This window comes from Phocoena phocoena, chromosome 20 (genome assembly GCF_963924675.1).
Source record: "Phocoena phocoena chromosome 20, mPhoPho1.1, whole genome shotgun sequence".
Classification (NCBI taxonomy): Eukaryota; Metazoa; Chordata; class Mammalia; order Artiodactyla; family Phocoenidae; genus Phocoena; species Phocoena phocoena.
The window spans coordinates 49915099-49936226 of record NC_089238.1 but is presented as its reverse complement, the minus strand read 5'-3'; the positions used below and the strand labels follow the sequence as shown (position 1 = coordinate 49936226).

The following is a 21128-nucleotide window of genomic DNA, read 5'->3' as shown; positions in this document are numbered from 1 at the left end:
TCATACCAATCCAGAAATCCACACTGAAGAAAATGCCTGAAGGGTGAGGTGTAACGAAAAGAGGGGTCGTTGTGGATTCAGACAGACTCAGGCTCGAATTTGGGATCCACCACTTGCTACAGTTGGGACTGTGAGTTGGCCTCTCTGTGAAAAGCTGGAGCCTTTCCATGTGAAACAGAGATAAAAATGACTAAAAATGCCTGGGGTTATTGTAAGGAGTTACAGAGAGAACACGTGAATAGGTGCTCAGCACGTCGCCTCGCACGGAATACACAAAAAGTCGAAAAGGAGCTATGATCTGTATAATCGCTGTTAGCAGTGCTCATTCGGAAACGACTCAGTCCCCACCCCATGCCACACCAGCCACCCCCGGCCCCTCCAAAGTAGAGGAGGAAGAAGAGATCCCAGAAGAGGCTGAATCTACATCCCCTCCGGTAGAAGGTGGACAGAGGGCGGCCCGGCCCTTCAGTGAGCTAGATCTTCCAACAAGGTTTGCATTTACATCTGTTTCTACCCCTTTAGGTCTCGGGCTGTACACGCTGCTGCCCATCCAGGTACGGGGAGACACACCTGGGCTGGGGCATGAACCGAGGGGGTACACAAGGTAAAAAGAGCCTGATCGCACTTACTTCTGGTGTGCTCGCAGGCAGGCTTCAGAACAGAATTCCATGTGGTAGCATCCACATGGAATTTCAGTGTAAGGGTTTTTCCTCACCTCAGTCCAACGGCATCTAAAGCGATGGGTTCGGAACTGGCAGCCTTTCTTTCATTCGTCATTCTGTGTTACACACAAGGAAATTTTGATGCCGAAAGATGGGAGGGGGTGATGAGCAGAGAGTGACACGTGTTTTTACGGCAGCTCAGTCAGCAGCACTTAAACTCACTTCTGACACTTCTCAGAATCTACAGACCTGGAAGGACTGAACTGTCATCTGCCTATCCAGGAGAGATTTCACTTTGGCAGTGTTTCAAAAGGAAAGTCGCTCACGTCTTTTATGCGTATTTTCACTACCACGCTATTTCTCTAAGCCCATGAAAAATGCTGGACTCTCGGGAGACGGATAAAAGGAGGTTTGTGGTACAGGGTTGGCTAAGAGGAAAATCGCCTTTGTTTCTGAACCTAGGAGTACAAAACTTCAGAGTCGTTTGCTAAAATCTAGAATTAGGGCAAAATGGCTGCTAGCTTTCCTCCCAGAGTTTGGGCTTGTTGATTACAGAAGGCAGTTGGATCTGATGATTTCTGAATTACTTAACGGTTAAAAACTAATGGTCCCGTTAAGACTGACTTGGAAGATAGTCCTATTATGTAACCGTTGGCTCTCCTCGGCTAAATGGTTCCCGTCCAGCGTGGTCTGAAACCAGGACTGGAGGAAGCATGAAGAGGCAGTGCAGCTCCCACTAGAGCAGCGCGGTGTCAAGGAGAAAGCGGAGAGTCACAACGGAGGAAAATCCTACATCTGCCACCAACCTGCCGAGTGACGCCGGGAAAGTCACTCAGTTTCTCTGATCTCGGTTTCTGGCACATTAAGAATGACAGACAGTGCAGCGTGGTAGTTGAGGAGGGGGGCCCAGGAATGCCCGACTGCACGGGATCTCAGACCCTCTGCTTCCTGGCCACGTGCCTTCAGATAACTCACCCTCCCTGGTCTCGTTTTCCTCATCTGTGTAATAGGCATAATGACAGCACCCATCCCGAGGGTTGCTTCGAGAATTAAATCAGAAAAAGCACGCAAAGGGTTCTGGGTACGGGGCTCATAATAGGCACTCAATAAATGAGCTGTTACTGCTGCTACGGTGGTGGTTATTATTATTCACTCCCAAACAACCACAGAAATACAAGGTTGAGGAGAGTCAGTCACTAGCAGGAAAACACTGCCTGCTTGCTGGCCACTGAGACAATGGCTCGTGTGAGGTAAAGTGGGCTTCTGCCGGCCACCACTCTCTTCCCAGAGCCGAGAAGAGAGCCTGGGGCTTTGGAGGCACGCGTTAAATGCGTGTTAAGTGAATGAACAAGCGGATAAATGAATCAGGAAGGGATAAAAAAGCAAATGTCTTAAGAGCTACTGCTCTATCCTGAAGAGAGGATCTCCGAGACCACTGGCACGGGCTCGCAGCTACCAAACGCTGCCAAGAGCGCACGCAGTAGGGCTCACCTAGGTCTGCGGGCTGTATGGGGACGGTACCCAACTGTTCATAGGAGCGCAGGGCCGGCACCTACGGGGATGGTGCAGCTCCCACTACAGACTCTGAGTTCACATTTCAACCTCAAGTACTCAGGCTACGGGATTGCTCCAGAAAGGGCTTTAGAGAACAGACTTCTCAACAGTCTAAAACAACAGAGTGAAAGACTAAGGGAGAAATAAGAAGAACTGGCTACTGGACAGCACTGAGGGGTCAGATCTGAATATCTGGTTTAAGATACCTCCCCTTACATCCATCATCTGCGTGGAGAACTATAAAACCAACGACCCCGACAGGGGCGAAGTCCCAGACAGTTTGCCATTTTATCAGTGTGCTCCGAATTCAGCCACTCGGTGCCCCTTTTGGAACTGTTTTATCCTTGGCACCTCCTGTACCATTATTAACTTAATCCCTGTGTTTAAATCAACTCACTGAAAAAGAAAAATTAAATGAAGTTATTTGTTAAAGAAATTTAAACCACTGTGTTAAACGAGAAACCCAGTATTGCCTGCCCTAAATAATATGAGGGAACTGTAAAAATAAACACTAGGAAACAAAATATTGTAATGAAAATGAAGCTAACCACCACTGCTTTCCTCAGCTCTGGCTCTGAGGGCTGCTCTGTCAGAAAGATGTTGGCAGTGATGGCAAAAAAATCTGCCGGTCCCTAGCGAAGGCTTCCTCCTTCAGGCATTTTGAAAGTCTGAGAAAGATGAGGGAATAAAAAGGAGGAAGTTTCTCATGATGTGAGTCCACGCTTCTGGAACCACATTCACGCACCACGTAAAATCACCGCAGGTTTGTGAAACAGCAGAAACTTCTTCTCGTGCTCTGACGTTCAGCCCCCTGGCAGGACTGGAGAGCTGACCTTACTTGTTTCCGAGTGCAATTAAAATATACTTTTCCTCGATTCTGGGAGGCACTGCAAAAATATCTGCAATCAGGATGCAGCTTACAAGCGGGTGGCTTTCAGGAGCCACTTTTACTGCTGCTTTAGTACTGCCTTTCCCTTTTTATCTGCGAGGCTGTTATGAGATTGATGACGCATCTCAAAATGAGGGTGACTCAGAGTCAAGAAAATACGGTACACCTTCACTGGGCCAATATAAATGAGCCTCCCGTCTGGACGCCAAGACAACACAATAGCCTTCCGGCCTCCCCATTGTGTTCATCTGATAAAGACATTATAATACAAGCTATTACGATCTATAACCCTCCACTGGAACACTCACACATTCTTGGCCTTGAACGCTTGAGCAAAATGCTGCACGCTATGGAGCACAGCGAGGTCCAGGGTCATTGCTTCCACCTTGGCTTTATGCTGGAACGAGAGAAAATAAAAGGAAATGATAAATAACAGCAAGTTTAGTTCATGGTATCAAGTTACAGTAAATGTGCTATGGAACATGTCGGAATTCCCCTGTTTAATATTAGACGCCCAGAGAGAATATAAATCATCGGAATGAATGGAAGAACGGGGCGTTTGACTGCCAAGTTGAGGGAGGATGGGAGGCTGGGACTCTGCTGAAACTCCATGCTGGGGGGTTGTGCTGTTTGACTCAGCGCACGAAACAGGGTCCTAAGGGTCCTCGGGCTCACACAGCTCCTCTCCATCTGCCTCCTAAAAAAACTGTAATGATAGGGCAACACCAGGACAAAGCCTGGCTCCTGCAAGAACTCCGGAGACCACGTGTTAATCTCAAAAGCTGCCCTCCGGTTCTGAAACGATTCCACCAAGCCTGCATGAAAAATGAGAGACAATTCATGTACACAAAGTACAAACGCAGGCAAAACTCGTTTATATCAACGGAGCCTGACTGCTCGACACCTCCCTGGTTTAGTAACCCTGTGAACCCTATAGATGGGCAGGACACATATGGATGGTAATAATGATGGTATTAATGAGGCCATTAATGTCTACGCTGAGCCGGTGGTGGGTGGGCATTACAGGCATCATCTCATTTCATCCTCAGGACAACTGAAGGATGCGTTTGTAGTTTGCCTGTTTTACAGTGTGGCGTCTTATAAGAGATTGCAGAGCTAAGAAGTGTGGACGGCAGGACTTCAAGTCAGTCTGACACTGGCTGGAGTCCAAGTTCCCTCCTGGAGAGACACCAAAAGGACTGCAGTGGTCAGGATTTGAAGCCACCCTGTTCCACTGCAGGGCCTCCTAGCACACTTCTGGAAAGATCAGAGTTGCCTTGTATTTACAGAGCCCTCCCAATTTTTGAGTCTCGCTGGACTTTGGAGTGTGAGCTGAAATGCTATCACTTCTTAGACGTCCCTCCGCTGAAGGACAGACTGCCAGGCCACCTGCCTGTTCAGGTAAGCAGATCCCCATAAAACGAACGCTGAGCTTGGGAATTCTTGTCTAGACTGCGAGGTTAAAGTAAGACTATGGAGACCAACGCAATACTAGAATATTATGAAGGGGGATGCAAACGGCCCTGCTGGGGACATCCTCCACCCGAATGGATGCAAACTGTGCTGAGAACTTCGTGTGTCTAAGGCAGTTCCCCTCTGCCGCCTAGGTCCTGGGCTCCGACCCAAGTCCCAGGCCTTGAACAATACATATCAGGCCGAGGCAGCAGGAAAGCACACTGACTTTGGGCCGTGTAACCTTTCTGAGCCTCAGTTCCCTCATCTGTAAATGTGAATATTATCTACTCTCAGCGTTGTGAGATTAAGTATAAAGCATCTAACATCCTGCCTTGAAGAGACAAAGTATTTCATCAGTTTAACCAGGAGGAGATAAGATGCCCATGGTGACAAATTCTTCCCCTGAGGCCACTGTGTAGTAAACCGTGGTTTGGGTGGGCAACAGTGCAGCAAGGTGGATGAAACGATGTTGATGACAAGCACCGGTGCCCCCCGAAGACCACATTGGACCAGATCACTGTTGGCTCCTGGAGGATCCAGGTCCTGCCCACTAACAGAGCCCAGTTTTAGGGAAAGGGCGTAGGGAGGGATTCAATGACCTCCCCAAACCCCAAGAGCTTATCAGTGGCAAAGGCAAGTTGGCCAAAGAAGATTTAAATTCCTCAGGTAACAGCAGCAGATGCTCAAACCTGCAGATTTTGGAAGAAGGAGAAGTGTTTAACCTGATGCAGGAAAAGGGGAAGTGCCAACACATGGGTTTTTTTTTTTGTTTTTTTTTGCGGTACGCGGGCCTCCCACTGCCATGGCCTCTCCCGTTGCGGAGCACAGGCTCCGGACGCGCAGGCTCAGCGGCCATGGCTCACGGGCCCAGCCGCTCCGTGGCATGTGGGATCCTCCAGGACCGGGGCACAAACCCGTGTCCCCTGCATCGGCAGGCGGACTCTCAACCACTGCGCCACCAGGGAAGCCCCAACACATGGGTTTTGTTAGGGAAGTATTGCACCTGGAGGGTCCAGGTAAGGCAAGGCCACGCCCCTCATCCTACAGGGAGGGAAACTGCCCCCAGGAGAAGAGGATGCACTTGAGTGATACTGTACCCCATGCAGAGCGCTTGGGTCTCCGGATGGGGAGCAAACGCCCCCCCCCCCCGGCTTTCTGTCTGCATGACGGATATTTATCTGTGGCTAAAACCTCTTCTGAGTGGGAAGTCTGCTAATGGCTAACTTGTCTTCCCCATAGATTCTTAGGCCTCCTAAATGCTCAACTACCCAATCTGGTGTTCCGAGTGAGCGCGTAAAGTGGCCTTTCACCCTCATCCTGCCCGCTCCAGCCCCAGCCTCTCCCGGCACACAGCACGGCACGCACCACCAACACAGAATCTTACAGAACTCTGAATGGATCACAAGAGGAAAGTCAACTATTTAATCTATTAAGGAAGGGGTGGTAAAGACATTGCTCCTCTCAGCCGAGCCCCCGATGGAAACCCCAAGGGATACGCTGGCTACATATTAGGAAAATGGATGTTCATTCTTCCCCCATAAAACAGGGAGAACATTCCCAGATGGTGACCCCAAAGCAATATTTCCAATGAAAATGATGGCGCAGACAAATGGGCCAGTACATTCTTCTAAATGTGCAACTGACACGTGGTAAACTGTCTTCTGGTCCTCCCCCTTCACTTGAAGATAAAGCACAGGGCTGCCACTACCAATAAGAACAAAATCAGACCATACACATCCAGGGGGAACAAGGGGTCACAAGCCATCAAGTAGTTCAACAGACTAATCCACAGGCTGTGTGTTACTAGGCTCCTGGGGACGGTGATTCACGTCCACACGCAATTACTCAGGTAATTCTCCTGCCCTCGGTATCAGGTTTCCTGTTTCTGCTACTGACCGTGAGAAATGCAGAGAAACTGTCGTGCGATTCAGTTAAGTCCAGTGAAGGAAAAGCACAGCTTTTAGAATTAAGGTGTGTGTATGCGTTGATGTGTGCGGGTTGGGGGGTTTGCTCTTCCGACTGGCAGACAAACTTAACGTGATAGAAATGTTTATCGTGGGACATGCTCTAAAGGAGAAGGCAGGGGCTGACGGACTGCAGACAGAAAGCATTTCTGAGGGATAAGCTGATGATTGCTAGGTGAAAGCAAGAGGCCCCATCTGCCAAGGTGAGCTTTCCCGCTGAGTCTGACTATGAACCTGGGACTGGCCACAGTTCACTATCTTGGTATGACTCACTTTTGCTGCTGTTGTTGTCGTTAACTTCAATTTGGAACGAATTATAGACTCACAGGAAGTGGCAAAAATAGTAGTGAGAGTGCCCACGTACCCGTCTCCTAGCATCCGCCAAAGGGGGCATCTTATCCAAGTATAGCACGTTATCAAAATTAGAAAATCGACACTGTCACAGTGTAATTTATTAGACCGCAGACATTACTTGGATTTCACCAGTTCTGGGACGCACTCAGTTCCTTTTACTTGGAATAACTGTGTGTATAATTCTACGACATTTTATCACGTGCACAGATTCAAGATACAGAACTATGCCGTCACCACTAAAGAACCGCTGAGTTTTCTTTTAAGATGTTAAATCTGCGTATGCCGCTCAGGATGTGAAAAGTTCAGGCCTGTTTGGCCAGAGTGTGCCCTCTGGATTGGCAACAGATGCCCCTATACAAAGTCCTAGCTTAAAACGCTTTTGGAGCTTGGAATGGCCAACAAGATCCGCTCCTAACTCCTTAGTGTGGCTCACACAAGTGCCTCCGTATTGACCAGGATGAGCTTCGGTAAGGAACAGCCCCCAAACCTCAATGTCTTAAGACAACAGATGATTATTACTTGCTCACGCTTCACGCCCATCTTATGTCAGCAGGGTCCTGTTTATTGTCGCCGGCCAGGGGCCCCATCAGGTGGAGCCTCCACCCTCTGTAACATCACCAGTCTCTACAGTGCGGGGAAGAGAACGTGACAAGGTGCACGTGGAACGTCACAGGCTTCCACCCAGGGGTGACACGTGTCACCTGTGCTCACGTTTTGTTGGCAGAGTAAGTGTTGTGGCTGTGCTTAGCTTCGAAAAGGTGCAACCCTCCATATGCCCAGCGAGAAAAGAAATGCAAACATATGCGCGATGAATAACAGTAACGACTAACACTCAGTCCATGATTTTGCCCCATCTACCTCTCTAGGCTCATTTCAGGCCACTTCCTGCTTCATACTTTCCATTAGTGATAGAAAAATTTAGAAATGACAGATGAACGTGGCCAAAAGAAAGCATCTATAATCCCACCACCCCAATATTAACTGTTAGCTTTCCAAAGGTCCCTCCCCTCTTCCCTTCCTCTCTACCTATCCATCTATCCAGCCAGCCGGCCAACCGTCCATCCACTTAGCTTTGGTTAACAGAAACGACTTCTTACTAGAACTCTGAATCTTAAAATGCTATAAAATGCCTCTCTCAACCCTTCCCCAAATCCTCACCCTTTGCTTTAATCACACCAGTACACAAATTTATCATCTCAGGCAAAATAGGAATGTAAATTTATTTTAAATTATGTATACAGATGCTGGCACCCATCGCTTTCAAAGAGAACTGCACAGGTGGCATTCCACACACGAAGCACCAGGCAACGTCTAAGCCGTTGAGAAGCCCACCTGCTCCCAACACCCCAGGCTCAGCCAAAAAGACACAGTAATGAAGCAACCCACACGTTCTTCTTCCATTTCCCTGGATGTCAGGGGATGCTCGGTGGAGCACAGTCCACCGACACTCTCAACAGACCAAGTCTTCTTGGTTTGTTCTTTATTAAGTTCAGAAACCCTGGCTTAGTGATTCAGGAGTCTGCAAATGCAGAATCAAAGGGGTTCCTGCTGTTGTTATGTAACAGTGATCTCTCATACCGTTTTACGACTATAAATTAGCCAAGTATGACTCAGATGTGATACTGCCTGAAACCACAGGAACCATATAGGGACTGTGCGGTATTTAAAGGGAGAAGTGGGAAGATGTTATCATCCACGGGAGATGGCAGAGTTGGGCTGACCCGGAACCACAGACCAGCATGACCACAGTGCTGGCCGTGCGACGTCAGGGGAGCTGTGTGACTGCTCTGGGCCTTAGCACCAATGCCAAAATGTGCGTTTGCCTCGCACGATTAGGGTAAAGATGAGGTATGATGTATATAAGATATGGGGCACATAAATAATAATAATCATTTGTAAGGCCACTGCTAAAATGTGATGTCCACTAAAATGGGATGTTTGTTGTTCAATCATAAAGCATATTACCAATTGCAGTCTCCCTTCTTTATTCCACAAATTTACCTGAAGTAGCTCAAAGTATGAACAGCAGCTCTGTGATGGAGGATGGATGACACATGACCCCAGAGCAGGAGGAAGGAGGCTCACCGAATCCCCCAGAGGCCAAGGTACCCCCGTTTCCAAACTCAGTAAGTGTTCTGAACCTGAAAGGTGTTAAGGCCATGGTGAAGGCCATAGACTCAAGTTGGGCCTCCTGGGTCTAAATCCCACTTCTAGCACTTACCAACTGGGAAAGTTACTTCTTGTGCAATCAGTTTTCTCTTCTGTAAAATGGAGACAAGAGCACCTGCTTTATCAGGAAATGAGGGGATATATGTAAACCCCTCAGAATAGCGCCTGACACCTGAGAAGTATCCTGTAACTGTTACCAAGGAACAGTATTACTCTGATGGCTTTTGGTGTTGTCCTTAGCATCACCATCATCACCACCATCTGCACTGAACTGCTTCACTCTTCACTGAGACAGGTGAATGGGGCCCAACTGGCCAATGGCAGCAATCTGAGAACCCTGGCCATACGAGCCCTCGCCCCACAGTACCCTCCTTCCTTACAGTAACCCTCTGTGGGCAGTTATTGTCACCCGCCCATTCCACGGATGGAGAAAATTAAGTTCATAAAGTGACTGCATATCTTCATGCAGGTAGTGACTGGCAGAAGCACAATTCACACCAAGCCATGATTTTAATCCCTACTGCATACTCGACAATGCCCACATGGCCCCCCTGTCCTCATGCCCCTCAGAGGCCTTCACACCAAGGCCAATCCCAGGGGAAACCACCAGATCTGTAATAGCCTCGTACAGAGGCAGCATGCTGTCCCGTTCCCGGTCCACAATAAGAGAGACAATATTTACAAGAGTGAACTCATTCACTCATTCATTCACTAACTCTGCCTAAAGGTACACATATATTCCAAAGATCCCATCTCCTTTACTTCTTTTCCTTTATTCCCCATCATTGCAAGACCACGTAAGAGTAAATATCTCACACCCATAATCCGCTTACCATCAATGGAAGAACAAAAAAGATAACATCTGATGGTAACAGGCCTTTGGAAAGCTGTATATAAATAATTTCAAGCGACCAAACATATTTAAAAAACAGATTATTCCTCAAAAACCATTATGAATTGTAAACTATGAATTAGCTAGAGTATATCAATGACTTTTCTCCACTATCCCGTAATGAACCAAAAGGAGCTGGTCTGGGAACCAAGCTGTTGTGTGTGATGGGACCTCAAGGTGAACTCAGGTGGGCACACTTCAAAATACACTCATCTAGTCCAGGAGTCTTGCTTCCTCCACTCAACTGGACCAAAGCATCCCCACTGCACTCTTTCTACTCAATCCTAGCCTAGCAGCAAGTAAGATCAGCTCTTCCTCCTGTTATGATACAAGGGCCACCTGTGAGCTGGTCAAAAAGAAGAGCACACGGTAACAACTGTTGGAGATGGAAGGACAGAGAAACCCAGATGAATGAATGGGAGCAGGGAGCCCAGCCTCCAACACACCCAGAGGAAACTCTCTTTCAGCAGATGGGGACTCACCCTATGGAGCCACAGGGGTGAGACTGACCATGTACCGTGAAGGTGCCCATCTATGTGAATTTGATGGGTGTGCGCCTGCCCTCTCTTACACTTAGAGGAGAGTTCGTTTCAGGGTTTCCCTAAAAAAAAGCTCTCATGTACATATATTTATTGATAACCAGAGCCAAAAAAATAATGAGCATCTATGACATGCTTGGCATTTATTCTTCATTAAAGAGTCATAGGAAAAAAGCTTTTGAAGTATCTATCATTTCCCCCATTCCACAGACTAGAAAACAGAGGCTGGTATGGTTTAAGTGGCACAGCCTAGTCAGACACAGATCCAGGTTCCCAACTGGTTGGGATGGTTCCAGTGCTCGTGTCCTCACTGGAGTACCACACCGTGCTGTAGCCCTGTCCGCATATTCTTCAACAGATGACGCTGAGAAGCTATGAAGAAAGTAACACCCTCTATATATTCCTGTTTGTGTCTATTTTGCATCATATTTATTTCATAGACTTCAAATTTACAAGAGAAGCCTAGTGCTGAAAGAGAAAATGTAACCAAGGCAATAATCTACGTTCAGGGCTCATTGCTAATGGCCTCCTGCAAATTCTAATCCAATGGGCCCTAACTGCGTTACGCCGATGGCTCTCACCCTTCCACGTTACATACACTTGGTCCTGACTTTATGTTCTGAAACCTTAAATACGAGTTGTCACATTTACAACAGCAGGAGACACTGGTGCTGAGCATGTTACTGACATGACAGTATTCACTGAACTACAATACAGACCTAACTACACTGGTTTCATAATTCACCAACATCCTATGCGGGACTTTACAACGCCAATTTCTCCAGTATCTTTTAAGTGATGTTAATGGTGGCCACGGGTGGCGGCATTTTCGCTGGGAAATGCAGGAGTAGATAGAGACTTGCATCTCCTTTCAGCTCTTGTACCTCTCAGGAGAATAACCCAAACCAGCATCGTGAGGGAGCCCGATGGGGAATTTGCCCAACCTTGGGACAAGCCTCAAGATTAAAAGGACGTACTGATAAATGCTCTTTCTGAAAAAGCATTTCTCCCCAAGGAGAAAGCAGAGTTTAAGAGTCTCTTTTACGGCTCTACACACCCGTACCAATCTGTACACCACTGTGCCTTCGACAAGGAAAATGCTCTTAGGGAAGAGTCCAATTTCGAAATAGGGAACCAAACCAAAAATGATCCTTAGCAAACCCCCGGATTTTTTCTTACAGCCTTGAAGGAGACGGGTTGATTTTGTCATTCCTGACATTCAGATCAACCATCAGGCAGCAGCCTTCACTCCTGAGTCCTCACAAGTGCCCTTCAACTCTGCCTTCCCCACTAAATTCGTAAACATCCCTAACAAGAAAATCATGACAACGCTTTCTTCGTTATATACAGGTCAGAATTTCTGCCTTGGGTTGCTGGAACTCAACTTGCAAAATAACTGTATCAGTATCTACAGGTAATTGTGAGGCTGATTCAAGGAGAAACTGCACCGGATAACAACTCATTTAATTTGGTGTATGAGTTAACGCACCACGTAAAGCAAAACTATTAAAAATGCTTAGACGGTAATAGGCGATATTTTGCACTCTGGATAAAAAAAATGCTTATCTTGCCAGAAACAAACAAGAGAGTGAAAATATCCAAAAACCTTCCAACTTCCCTCTATGCGATGTATTCACTTTGCAGCTTAAAAACAGTTTCAGGAAGGACAGCAAATGGCACGGGAGTTTGGCAGTCAACGTGATCGGGCATTTATGCCTTGCTATTGAAGAAAGAGCCTTTTTTTCATAGTGAATTTTTCATTCTAATGTAAGTGATGATTTACATTAACTATAGGTAAGGCACGGCTACATTTTCCTGAAGGATTGCAGGCAAGTAAAGACTAGTACAGTAAGTCGAAGCGTAAAAGCTTTCTCTGTCATAATATTTATTATAATGGCATATAAAATAGCTGAAATAAATAATAGATGACTAAAGGTAAATTCATATGATAAAGAATCCTTCAGTAGACACCATTACTTTTGACTGTTCTAGTTTTATATACAGTTGAAGACTCTTAATAAACAGGCCCTATATCTTATGGAAGTATTGGAAACATCAACGATGTGCTTTAAAGGCAACAGACTGGACATCAGCTAATTTACTGTATAATTAGATCCTCAACAGGAACAGTCTATATATTTTGAATATTTAATAGGTGGGTTCCTTAATGAAACTTGTTAAGGGAAGGGCACTGGAAGCCCCTTCTTTGGGGAAGTTGCTGATAAAAGAAAAATCAGTGTCCCCCACCCCCCAAGATTCAGAATGGTGTATAGTTTAAAACACAGAGATGTGGGACCTGTTGATTACCTGCTGACAGGTCAACGGTGGTTAGCTAAATTGACTAGCGAGAGACAGACAAGATTTGTCTGCTCTGGTTGAAAGGCTTCTGCATTCCACATGAAGGACCCGTGAAGTCTGAAAGATGCTCAAATGGACAGAGACTATCTTCATTACGACCCTCAGGATGCAGAGGAACACACACTAACAGGCCAGTGTCTGCCTCAGGGCTTCTCATCCAGGGACACGGCACCCCCAGGGGACATCCGGCAAGGTCTGGAGACATTCCTGGTAGTCACAATTTGTTGGGGGGTGGGGGGCTACTGGTATCTAGTGGGTAGAGGCCAGGGATGCTGCTGAACATCCTACAACTGCCCCCAGGTGGCAACGGTGCCGAGGTTGCATGTGTCAGTTTAGTGAGAGGAACCGTGATTCACCCTAAGTGGGCTTCAGCGACTTACATTTATCCTTATTTATAAAAATAAAACTGGCTCACTAATGAAAGTATAAGTAATACAGAAGTGGATGATGGATCAAGTGAAAATATCTCCGGAATCCCACTGCCCCAAGATAAACAGAGTGACAGTGATGCAAATCCGTCCAGAGTACGTTTTCTACACATACAAAAACACTGGGCCATAATACATTTCTACAAACATAGTATCTTACGTACTTCATGGGTTATTATATCATCTGGGTCTTCCCAGTTAACACATAATTGAATACATCTAAATAGACTCCACCCACATTCTTTCCAACCAGTAGGTTTAGCCCATTGTAGGGCTGTTCAAGAATTTATTATCCCCTTTAGATTCCTCAGCCCTCCACACCCTTCACTAGCTTTGTGAACTTTTTACTTAAATTCCCGATGCCTGACCTTCCTTATCTGTAAAAATAGAAATAATAGAAGAACCTCCTCCTGGGGATTACTGTGAGAATTCAATGAGATAATAACCATGGAAAGCACCTTAAACAGATATGCTCTAACTGTTAACTACTGCTGTTGTTGTAACTAATATTATTTTACGTAGTTTCAAGGTTTTTGTGACTAAAAGCAATGCTGCAATACCTATGTTTTGCAATAAATGATTGTTTTTTTCTAGAGGATAAGTTCCTGGAAGTAGAACTGCTAAGTAAAGAGATATCTACATTTTAAACTTGGATAGATTTTTACTGGGTGTCCTCCTAAAAGGTTATATATCAATGTCTATTCCCAAGAACACTGCAGGAGACTATGAAAGAAAACCAAAACCACCAACAATTCACACTGACAGTTAAAGTAGATTAAAACGCACAGTTTCATATCTCTGTCTCTGATTCCTGGTACAAAGTGAGTGGCACAGAGTAGGTTTTCAAGACAGGCTTTAATTTAGAAAATGGATGAATGAATAAATAACATACCACCAAACCTGGGACAAATTTGTAAGGAGAAATAAAATCGTGTTAGTGATGTTGGCAAAAACGATTTCCCATAAGCCATTTAGAAAGTCGGGCTTTCCTCCTGGTGCATCAGAATGGCTGGCTGAGGGCCTGCCTCTCAGAAACTGGCCGCACCGCGTGATGACAGATGTGAGCCTGGTATGCAGAGCATGCAGTAAACATGTAATAGTATCATCACGCTTGGGGACTGACCACGACGCTTATTTTTAATTTATGGGTGAACGGAAAGAGAGAAATCTTTCGGAGGTTCTGCAGAAGCCAAGCAGGATATTCAACAGATAAACTAGAAAAGATTAAGAGTATATGTGCTTCCAAGAGAAATGAGGTTTCCTGCTTAAGTGGCATCCGCCTAAGAAGGCTCTAATAAGTTCCAATGAAAACACCCAGAAAGGAAGGAAAGATGAGAACTCAACATACACACACACACACACACACACACACACACACACACACACACATACACGGCACAGTCAAGTTATCCCCAAATGTCGTGCATCTTTTACGTTAGCTACAAGACCAAATAAATTACTCTTAAAAAGTAACTGAAGACAGAATTAAAACAACAGTAACAAAGGTTGTTTTTTTTTTGGGGGGGGGCAGGGATTTCATCGAGCCACTGAATCATGTATGGCCTGGTTTTGCTGGTTAAAATGATAGAGACAGTAAACAGTTTTATACTAAGTAAGAGAAAATTTAGATATGTACGTGAAAATTTCCAGAAGAAAGAAAAATATCAGAAGAGAGGGAGGGAAAAGAAAAGGGGAGGAAGGGGAGGGAGAGGACTAGGCCAGGAGAGGAGGGGAGGGGAGGGGGAAGAAGAAGAAGAAAGTAAGTTAGTTAGTTTAGCTTCCAAACCAGCAGCAGCAGGATTAAAAAAAAAAAAAAAATGATGCATGGGGTACACTGGATATAAAGAAACTGGATAAATGCAAAAATAATATCCAAAAAAGAATTAAAACTTAATAATAAAGGAAAACACTTGGCCACTTGGTAGAGAGGAAACACAAAATGAAATTCAGAAATCAGTACAGGTATATACATAATCACAAGAAATAAAAATGGACTTAAATTCACACATTAAAGGCAGAAACCAACTAGAATTTAAGAATCACCTCTATGGTGTATAAAATAGTGTGGATAGAGAGAACCAGCACCTCCCAAACCAGTTCTCCCTGGTCCACAGTATGGGGCTGTGCTGAGAAGAGACCGACCAGGCAGGAACTACATTTTCCAGCCTGCAGTGCGGTGGGGCGGGGCCTCTAGGTTTCCACCAATGGCCTGTGAGTAGAAGAGTGTGGTGCTCCTGGGCTTCTCCTCACGTGAGATGGGTTCCCTACATTCTTTCTCCTTCCACATGATGGATGTAGATTATAATGATTTCCTCGGAGACAGTAAGGCCACTGGATGAAAGGAGCTTCAATTTACTTTATTTACTAAATGGACCACAGCCCCCTGTCAGTCGGGGGCACCCGATGTGGATCTGTGTCATACACTGGAAATCACTTGGTAAAACTGTTCTCTCACAACTTCAAGTGTCAGTGCGGCTGACTGCTCCATGCTACCTTTCACCAGGGAAGGAGAATCATACTGTTGGCAAGCAGAAATGAGATGTGGGTCATTATAGAGGTGCAAAATCCAATTGATTCTGGAGCCCAAACAGCATAAAATAAGCCTGAAGATGTCTGTGAGAGACAACAGCCCAACTTCTGAATTACAACTTCTGAATTAATGCAAAGAATTCAGGCCAGTAGCATGTATCAGATTAGTGCTACAACTTACCACCCAAGCCCTTTATTCCAGACAGTGGCCTGGTAGTCACTATGGAGTACAAAGAAAGAGAGACAGAGGTAGACAGAGGTAGACAGACAGACAGACTGAGATTGCGAGAGATTCAGAAAAAGAAAGAGTCAGGCGTGCCTGTCCTGTGAGGTTTCCAGGGCTTTTCTGACAGCTTCACCAGGACTGCTTCTGGAAGCGAAGTCCTAACAGGAGGAAAGAGTGGTCCGTAACGAGGGGCGGAGTGAGGCCAACTCGGACACGCAGGTCCAAAGCAGAGAATGGACGTCCCCGTCCGTTCAGTGCCCAAAGCATGCAGGTGGCCACATTCATATCCAACTTGCTCTGTGGTCTACTCTCTTGTAGCCGAAAGGGACGAACGAATCACGTCAGGTAATTCTGTTAAAAGCCAGCTAAGTTACAGACCGCGTGTTTTCAGAAAAGCAGCGCAGACAGCGTTAGAGTCGGGGGGAGAGGGGCTGCGCGGGGGACACCACCTTGTACGTATCCATTAGAAGCCGTTTTGGAACGGCACGCGTGTGAAAGCGGCTCGGCCTCGGTGCCCCTTCTTCCTGCCGCTTCAACATTTATACACAGCATCTTCCCTTCTCCCTCTGGCTCGATGATGCAGATGTTCTCTACAGGCAGAGGTTCTGCTGATTACAGCGGGACGGGGTGGCCAGAGCTTTCACCTCTGTCAAGAGAGGACCAGGTCCATTTGGTCCTTTTTTTCCTCAAGGAAAGCAGACTTTATGAGGCGGCACTCCTTTCTGGGGGTACCAGGTCTGCAGGGCAACCACCAGAAGGATTTGGGGGTGTTATGGCTGAGGGTCACGTTTTCTAGTTAATCTAAATGTCACCTCTCATCACACATCTAGGACCTTCAGCCTTCCTGTCCGTGTACACATTTACAAACTCCAGTCCAAGAGGCAAACACTCACGGTTAATTAAATACTTCTGAGGTCTTACCCTCCGGGCTGGTACTATTCAGGGAAGGGAAGATTATGGACTTTGCCGCCTTCTACCCTGCTGAGCCCTTACAAAGTAGACCTAATTACCTGTACTTTAGAAACAAAACAAAGGCTGAGAAAGCATCCAAAAAACCTGCTCGAAAATCATCTAATTAGTACCTGGCAGAACGGGGATTTCAGTTTCGCCTCCACACTGATAAGCCATTTCTCCTTACAAGATAGTATTAGTGCTTTGGGGCCAGAACTTTCTTTAACCCTGAAATTACCCCTAAATCCAGGAGATTATGGTGGGATCCAAAAGTACTTCACTCCCAAGAATGTGGTTCTTTCCATGAACCCAAAGCCTTTACACTTCTTTCTTTTATGTTGACCATTAAAATCGTAACTTTATGATTAAAAAAAAAAACAAACAGCTGACTTCCACCTCTCCCCTCACCCCATCCCCCAGGCTCTGAAAGAGCCAAGTTTGATAACTAAGTCATGGGTAATGTGAAATGTTTCCATATGTGTGGAAATGAGATACTAATCTAACCACCTGCTCCTTCTAATTTAGTGAAACAGACTTTTCTTTCCAAATGGCCATGAGTCCTTTCGAAAGTCAGCAAACTTTTTCTCCAATGGACCAGATAGTAAGTATTTTAGGTTTTGCGAGCCATACGAACTACTCAACTTCGGCGGCATGGAAGCAAATGCCGCCATAGATAACGGACAGGAATGGGCATGGACATTGGCAATAACATTTTATTTACAAAAACAGGTGTTGGGCTGGATGTCCTCCTAGCAGGGCATAGTCTGATGAAACCTGTGTTAGGACAAGAGTCAAGAAAGATGGCTGTGCTTCCTTAAGTCCGACAGTCCTGTACTTAATATGAGCTGCAGATTCCACTCAATGTAGGAGAAAGAAGAACATCACACCATGCCTTAAAGTGTGTGTTGTCTGATCACACAGGCCATCGGATAAAGATACAGCTATCACACGGCATAAAGAGTCCCAAGCAGTGTGTACAATGGACTCAGCGGTATCTGTTAACACTGTTCATTGAAAATAATCTCCTATTAAATAATCTGAGGGCTTCCCTGGTGGCGCAGTGGTTGAGAGTCCGCCTGCCGATACAGGGGACGCGGGTTCGTGCCCCGGTCCGGGAGGATTCCACGTGCCGCGGAGCGGCTGGGCCCGTGAGCCACAGCCGCTGAGCCTGCGCGTCCGGAGGCTGTGCTCCGCAACGGGAGAGGCCACAACAGGGAGAGGCCCACATACCGCAAAAAAAAAAATCTGAATTTTGGGAGTATTACAGTTTGTAAGTATCAGCACTAAATGGTTCCTGCAATTCCACATGTCTGCTTGAACACAGGTTTTTTATTTTGTTTTTAATTTTATTTTTTGCTGCGTTTGGTCATCGTTGCTGCACATGGGCTTTCTCTAGTTATGGAGAGCAGGGGCTACTCTTTGCTGCAGTGCCCGGGGTTTTCATTGTGGTGGCTTCCCTTGTTGCGGAGCACGGGCTCTAGAGTGCAGGCTACAGTAGTTGTGGCACGTGGGCTTAGCTGCTCTGCAGCATGTGGGATCTTCCTGGATGAGGGCTCGAACCCGTGTCCCCTGCATTGGCAGGTAGATTCTTAACCACTGTGCCACCAGGGAAGCCCTGGACCTTTTTGAAAAATACTTTGGCCACTCTAGAAGTTCATAAAAACCTGTCGAAAATTTGAAATATAGGTTTCTAGACATTTTCCAAGTATACCAATCCTTGGGCATTTAGGGGGCGAAGGACAGACGTTTTCTTCGTTGAGCTCAAAGGCATGTTCCCAGATCTGCTAAAGATTCTCTCCAGAATGCTAACCACAAGCATCAAATGAGAAGACCTGTCTTGTCCACTGGGTATGTGAACATGATATCTCTGTCCTGTTCATATGCATTTATAGTGCAGAAAAACAAAAACAAAGCAACAACAAAACACCACTTCTCTTAATGAAAAGAGAACTATACACTTTGTTTTTTATTACAGAGGAGAGGTGCAGATGTAGACGCAGAGTTTGGGTGGGTGGAACCATTTGGGTGCGATAGGCAGTAGTATGCACAAAATTCCAAAGCAATGAAAACATGAAATAAAGAGACTGCTCATAGGAGAGTCACTAATGTTACATTTCTTCCATGTCCTGGGATTTTTCCAATCCAGATGACAGCAGTAGATTAAGGGTGAATGAGAGACTATAGCCATTCCCTAAAGTAGTAAGAATTACAGGTCACATTATCATGATTCGGGATAAGTTCATGCCTTCTGCTGGGGAAGGCAAGGATGGCCCTTCCAGCAGGTATGTGAATCATTTTGCCAATGGTGAGGGATTTAAATCCCTCAATCTTGCTAGGAGTCAGTACCAAGCCTTACTGAGAACCACAGTTTCTTACTGGCAGAATGGTTTCTCGGCCAAGAACCCACCAAGCACCTGATTTACAGGGATACAAATATTTCCAAACAAATACGAACCCCACTAACAAGAAAAGATGAAAACCAAAACAGGATCGTAACCACCAGCTGGCTCACGGCCCTGGGATCCTCCAGTGGACACTTTGAGGGTCATGGACCACGTCAAGCAAGAGCCATCAGGCCGACCGTGATGGAAGGTGGGGCAGCCCCACCAGGTACTCCGGGCCGGGCACTCCGCTGAGTGCTTTGCATCCACCTAAGATTCCCTTCTTCACCCTCCGTGCCTTTAAGAGGTAGGTATTCGCATCTTCATTTTGCAAGTGAGTAAATGGAAATTAAACAACTTGAGGTCGAGTCGGATGAAGGGATCCCAGTCTAACCAACCCCGGATTATCTGACCCTGTTCACCCACAGTGCCTGTAAACTATGATCACTATGACCCTTTCTATGAAAGGGAGAAGGAATATTGGGGACTCACAGAATCCTTCCAAATGATGAAATTCCAAGTACCTAAGCAGAAAAGGAAAAGGATGAGAGATCAGGAAAAGGCCAGAAAGACCACACGCGTAGGAAAAAGCAGAGAAAATGCCCCATTCTCCTGTTCTCCCAAGATCCATAATCATAGGCTACACTGTTCCCTGCAAGCGCAGACATACACAGGGTAGCACATTAATCCTTCAAACACTAACAGATGCTGGCAGGGATTTAGACTGGAATGTATTTACAAAGTGACAAATTATGTTCTGTATTAGAGAGAGAGAGAGAGCGCACCCACAAACAGGCTGATAAATGTCAGCTGCAGTCACGACAAACGGTTTATTTTTATTATACTGTAACCACAAATGTTTTTTTTCTTTTTTTCTTTTTTTTTTTCCAGGGAGTCCCAAAGATTTATTTGTTGCAGGGAAAAAACAAGATTATATATGACACAAAGTAATAACTGTAAGATCAGTGATATTCCGGGCACCCTGCCCTCCTGGAAAGCTACATCCAGGCTGAACAGTGCTACTGACAACGCTACCTTCTCCCAAGCACAGTAAATGGTTAATAAATCAGCACCAATACAATTCCTTGTAATTAGATACAGCCTTAGTTCACAGACTAGCCAATTGATAGACAATATCCAATTCCCCCTTTACTGGCTATCAGGAGGATAGAGTGACTATTAAAATAAATTTAATGGCTGTGACAGGTAAGAAAATATACCAGAAGCTAAAATGTAATCAGTATCTCCAAACCCAAAATAAAATTATAGTCTTTGCTGCAAACACGGTCCCTGGAAAGGAGGCTTATGGATGGAGAGCGACATCCACAGGCCAAGAAGGGCAAGGTCACTAACTCGAAAGAATGTTCAACCTTGAAAACAAGATAGGGGGCGGGGGCGGGATTTGGCCTGGGGCCCAGAGAAAATGTAAGCATTTATTATGAAGAGACCATCCTGAAGAATTCCTTTCATACACTTGGCCAGTCGAATGTTGGCAGGCATTCTTGAGGGAGCTCCAAGGCAAGATGGCGGAATGGCTGCCTGGAGTCCACTGCCCTGCTTCTCAGTCGGGCCCCAGCCTTAACTCCCTCTGTGACCCTGGGCAGGTTCCTGCTCCCCAAGGAGCCTCCATCCTCCCAGCTGTGAGCTAGAGGGTTTAGAGCTCCTGGTATTGCCAAGATCTCTCCCAGAGACCAACCCTCTGTCTGACAGGTTGAGGGATGGGAAATACAGGAGGGTGGACAGAAGAAAACACACTGGTGGCCAAGCAGATTCACTA

General features: G+C 46.0%; 1 protein-coding gene across 1 annotated transcript in view; it reads right to left on the bottom strand.

Annotated features, from left to right (window-relative positions):
- Positions 1–21128, bottom strand: part of WWOX (WW domain containing oxidoreductase) — a 980876-nt gene that overhangs the window by 724406 nt on the left and 235342 nt on the right. Inside the window, exon 6 of the mRNA XM_065898642.1 lies at positions 3414–3502. Within this exon, the coding sequence (XP_065754714.1) occupies positions 3414–3502 (89 nt within the window). The remainder of the gene's footprint in view (positions 1–3413; positions 3503–21128) is intronic.